At 42.4% G+C, this 5,552-nt stretch overlaps 1 protein-coding gene across 1 annotated transcript; it reads right to left on the bottom strand.

Annotated features, from left to right (window-relative positions):
- Positions 1-840: 840 nt before the first annotated feature.
- LOC112079914 (zinc-binding protein A33-like) lies at positions 841-5,361 on the bottom strand. Its single transcript, XM_024145721.2, has one exon. It carries the CDS (start codon positions 5,082-5,084, stop codon positions 3,654-3,656), a length of 1,431 nt encoding a protein of 476 aa, XP_024001489.1. The 5' UTR covers positions 5,085-5,361; the 3' UTR covers positions 841-3,653.
- Between the last annotated feature and the right edge of the window lie 191 nt (positions 5,362-5,552).

Here is a 5,552-nt window from a genome sequence, read left to right as displayed (position 1 = left end):
CACCCACCGGACATCAAGGCGTTTCTAAACCTGCAGAAGTATCTAGCCAGAGTATATCACGCTCAGTCCTGCAACAGTGAGTAACAAGAACACACGACGTCTCCCCAACCAGGCTGAAGAGGTTTAATCAACTATCCAGACACCTGGGCGCAAGGCATATAATTCGTACAAGTCATAAGGTACCAGTCACCACAAAATCCTTAATCGGCAGACTCAAACAGCCTGTGTTAACTACTCAAATGAAATTAACCTCACGCCTGGTCACCAACTTACTTCTCTGAATAACGCAGCCTTACAGGCTGCAAATCGCGAGGGCCTAGTTGGCGGACTTCTGGCAGTCTCGATGGCGGGTGCCACAGGGTCAATTCTCGGCGACTCTCTTCTCTGGTATAACATCAACTGATGCTCTTGCTAGCTCTGTGATTCTCTGATCCACCTCTACGCAGACGACACCATTCTGTATACTTCTGGCCCTTCTTTGGACACTGTGTTAATTAACCTCCAGACAAGCTTCAATGCCATACAACTCTCCTTCCGTGGCCTCCAACTGCTCTTAAATGCAAGTAAAACTAAATGCATGCTCTTCAACCGATCGCTGCACGCACCTGCCCGCCCGTCCAGCATCACTACTCTGGACGGTTCTGACTTAGAATATGTTAACAACTACAAATACCTAGGTGTCTGGTTAGACTGTATACTCTCCTTCCAGACTCACATCAAGCATCTCCAATCCAAAATGAAATCTAGAATCGGCTTCCTATTTCGCCTCATCTAGCCTTGGTATGGAATGACTGACTAAATACCTCCGCCTTAGGAAATCAATGGGGAAAGAAGTCACACTTCCAGTTGGCACAAATCTTTATTTGACTTGCTGGGATACAGAGATACAGACCGTATAAAGGCATACATTCAATCTAACAATGTCTTCATTGTGTCCTAATTGAAAATAAAAGCATAGTCTTCCTTTATTCACCATTTCAATAAGGAAAGAGCAATACCAGTATTAATGGCCAGCAGATTCAGACAATATCCATAACGAATATAAACAAAGTACTAACACTTCAAGACCCTATGGTCAGACTAGTTTTCATAAAGATGTTGGACGAAAAGTAATGGAATCCAAGTTTCTGGGTGTGTGGGAAGTCAGTGACTTGAGAGGGAGAAATAACCAGTGGAGGCAGCAACAGGCAGGTAGCAGGTAGAGGCGGGCCAGGTAGGATTGGGCCAAGCACGTCCAGGTGTCAGGCCAGGTGTCACGCCCTGACCTTAGAGAGCCTTTTTATGTCTCTATTTGATTTGGTCAGGGTGTGATTTGGGTGGGCATTCTATGTTCTTTATTTCTATGATTTTTGTTTCTATGTTTTGGCCGGGTATGGTTCTCAATCAGGGACAGCTGTCTATCGTTGTCTCTGATTGGGAATCATACTTAGGCAGCCTGTTTTGCCACCTTAGGTTGTGGGATGTTGGTTTTTGTTAGCTCTGTGTAGCCTTCAAGACGTGACGTTCGTTGTTCTTTTGTTGTTTTGTTTGGTGTTCAGTTTTAATAAAGAAGCATGAACATGTACCACGCTGCGCTTTGGTCCTCTTCTTCAGACAAGCGTTACACCAGGTTGTTCTCAGTTGTGGTCCAAGAGCCTCAGGCCCTCCAGAAGGGGAGGGTGAGTGAGAGCATGGCTAAAACCATTGTACACCACATGCACTGGATAATCGGACTAACACACACCTGTTTGACCTCACTGTGATACTGTAGGCCTACTTATGTTACTTTTCGGAGTCAATTCAGTAAGCATTCAATGTATTGCGTTTGCGTTAACCATGGCAGCCAGCATTGTTAATAAAGATATGCGCAGAAAGATATTCAGCCTCTGTGTCTGTGGATCCTTTCCCCTTGATGTGTTTTCTTTTCAAAGACACACCATTTATTTCAATCTGTAGTTGAGGAAAATAAGGAGTCTATCGCTTCAGTCCTTGTTTCGTTTTCACTTCTTGTTCCCTGGTAAATAACCAACAATCATGGATAACCACAAGGAGAATAAGGTGAGGAAACAGTCCATGTCAGCCAGGCCCTCTATTTAAAGAAACACAATTCATTTAAATCTCTAATTTAATAAAATAAGTAGTTTTGTTCTGGTCACAAGATAATCTAGACAATTGCAGTAAACAGCGCCACACTCAGGCAGAAAACTGAATGTTCTATTCTCAGCCAGACCCATCTTTTCAAACATAACACAATTTAATTATACTGAACAAAAATATAAACGCAACATGCAAAAATTTCTACGATTTTACCGAGTTACAGTTCATATAAGGAAATCAGTAAAAAAATAAATTCACTAGGCCCTAATCTATGGATTTCACATGACTGTGGACATTTGTGCRGTCAGCTTGCCAATTGCACGCTCCCTCAAAACTTGAGACATCTGTGGCATTGTGTTCTGTTACAAAACTGCACATTTTAGAGTGACCTTTCATTGTCCCCAGCACAAGGTGCACCTGCGTAATGATCATGGTCTGTTTTGCCAATGAGCTCACTGCATTCCAAACACTGGTGATAACCAGATGATCCCAATAATTTAGGTAGTAAACGATGCCCTCATCTGGTATGTTCTATTGCGAACTGTCTGGGACTCATTGTTGTTTCCCTGTTATCTATTCAAATACGTTTGACTTATTAAGTCAAAGACGAAATTAACTGTAATACACTGGTCTCAAATATATTAGCATAACTAGGCTACACTGAACCACGCGGACCCATTGTAAAATGAGAGGCTTTTCACCTAACTAAAATGTGTCCTAGTGCAACATGCCTAGCTCTGCCCACTAGGGGGTAGCTTACGGAGCACTCTATGAAATAAACTGCGGACCATCACAAATGGTCACCAATAAAGCTTATCAAAACATTTTTTATGATCAATCTCAGTCGTAGTAGTCTACTCTAACCACCAAGGGTCGACATTGCCCAAGAAAATAATTGGACATTACTGTGGGACTGGTTATTGGAACACAAAAATCAGGATTAAACTAATTGAATGGACAGAATAAAGAATTATTCTGAAATACTCAAAGAAAAAACAATGAAGGAAATATTAATGCCAGTATGCTATAGGTATTACAGTACTAAGAATACATTACAGAAGGCTTCAGCAATGTGTCACAGTCACAATGTCATGTGTCTGTTTGATGCATCCCAGGGGTTCCTGAAAAAGCAAATATAAAATGAAAAATGAAAATAACAACAACAAAAAACAATAGAAAAGGCAAAACATCTCACACGAACAAACTGTTAAACAGTGTTTTACAGGAATTAGGCCTAAAACATTGTTCAATTTCATATTGTCAGCATCAAGAATGAATATTGAGCACACATTTTGGGGGCCTTGGAACGGGGCCTCAGAACAGAACACTTTAAGAATCCTGCTCTATAACACACAGGAAATGGAAATCCCCACTGATAACAGTAATAAGCAATGCAACATAACATGTATTTACATGCTGTTATACAAATGGACATAGTTCTAAACAGCATGTTGTTCGACAGGTGAGAGTTACAGCAGGAGTATTGTTGATGGAGGAAGGTCCTGTTCACGCCATCACAGTCTGTGCTCTCCCTCTGTGAGAATCTTGCACTGAAGGAAATCAGTGAGTGTTACTGACTAGTTTACAGCATGTTTGTACCTGATTTGGACAGAGGCGGAATCCCCTGACAAAGAAATCCTAAGAGGGTGTTTGCTAGAGATGTATGGAAAGACTCTATCTTTGAAAGTATGCATGAATTTATGAAGTTGCGTGTTATTGACTGGGTCAACAAATGAGAGCTGTCCTTTTTCCCAGTCCAGCTGCATTCTGATTTTCTGGGGCTTACTCACTTTGAATGGAGTGGATGGAGTAAGTGCCTCTGATAAGGAATGTGTATAATATTTCTCATCAATACACCACACACCCAAGGTTCTATGTCTGAAGCCGAACTCGCCCTCCCTCTGGACAGAGTCTGGGGCCACAACCAGGACCCAGGCTTTATTTCCTCCAACATCAATGTCCCAGCTATTTGTCCCTGAGCTAACGCCCTCAGAGCCCAGGACCACAAAGCATTCATCAAATCTCTCTAGGTTGTCAGGAAGCTGCTGTGGCTCATCACAGTATATCATACTAGTCAGATCCTCAGACAGGATGAGATGTGGATGGGCAGTGTTGGGGTCCMGAATCAAATTAGTGTATTTAACTATCCCCTGCATCTTCTCCCAGACTCTGAACTGCAGGTTTCCCAGGTGCTTTGCCACATGGATCAGTGATCCTGAAACCCTCTGTGGATTTGGCAGTGTGTACTGGGCTCTTTTCACTGTGGCATTGTAGTTCTGCAGGAATGAGATGTCTTCACCTCCCAGCTCCTTCTCTATGTCTCTGATTGTGTCTAAAAGTGAAGAGATCTCTCTGGTCATCTCTTCAATCTTCGTCTTCATCATCTGACTCTTCTGCTTCTCTTCCTTCCCCAGTGCAGCAATCCTGGCCTCCTCTTCATCTTGTAGAAACTGGTGAAGCTTCTTAAACTCCTTCTTAATTTGCTTCTCTGTGTGCTCTGCCTGGCTCTTAATGTGCTCTGCTGTTTGATCACAGATCAGTTTAATTTCCTTATAGTCCTCCAGCGTCTCCTTTAAGGGTTTCAGTGCAGTCTTAACTTCCTCCTTATAATCCAGTGCAGCTTCATCCGTGGGGATACAGTCATGCTTTTTATGTATTTTTGAATCCCGACACACCACACAGATGGGCTGCTTATCATCCAGACAGAATAGTTTGAGTTTCTCACTGTGCCGACTGCAGAGCACCTCTGACCTTGTTGAATCTCTCTGACTTTGCTCCTGTAAGAAGGCCTCACACAGGTTCTTTAAAACCAGGTTACATGGGGGGTTTTCCATTGCCAATCTTTCCCGGCACATTGGACATTCCCGAGATCCCTTCTGTTTCCAGAATTCCTGAAGACAGGCTTTGCAGATGCTGTGAGTACACGGCAGGAAAACTGGATCCCTGAAAATATTACAACACACAGGACAGCAGAGATCCTCCTCTGGTAGAGAAGGTTTAGTTGCCATTTTTCACCACCACTGTCTCTCTTTTGTAATGGCTTCTGGAATTAAGGTTTACTTTCACGAGGCTTACTTTCACTTTTGAAAAATTACAGCAGCGAGGTCAGTAGACCACAGTTTTGATTATGCTGTCTCTTTGTCTTCGATGGTTGTTTGAATGTTGATTATTTCCAACGATTCCAATGAACAAAGTCCATAGATAATGCAAATAAATCAAATCAGTAAACAATGAACGCTGAGAGTATCGCTGAATAGCTGCATGCTACTGTGCTGCTGTGTTATTCTACTTCTTCCTGTTTAACTAGTAAGATGTGGGTGGAGCGCTGCTAGGTCACATGCAAGGTGTGTGTGTGTGTGTTTGTCTTCAAAGTTGTATTACTATCAATGTAGAAAGACAGCCATCTCGTAATACTGGGCAAATAACTTACAAAGCTCCAATTTAAATTACAGAACACAATGGTACCACTAATAAAT

This window comes from Salvelinus sp. IW2-2015, unplaced genomic scaffold (assembly GCF_002910315.2).
Source record: "Salvelinus sp. IW2-2015 unplaced genomic scaffold, ASM291031v2 Un_scaffold10259, whole genome shotgun sequence".
NCBI classification, from domain to species: domain Eukaryota; kingdom Metazoa; phylum Chordata; class Actinopteri; order Salmoniformes; family Salmonidae; genus Salvelinus; species Salvelinus sp. IW2-2015.
This window is presented reverse-complemented; position numbering and strand designations above follow the sequence as displayed.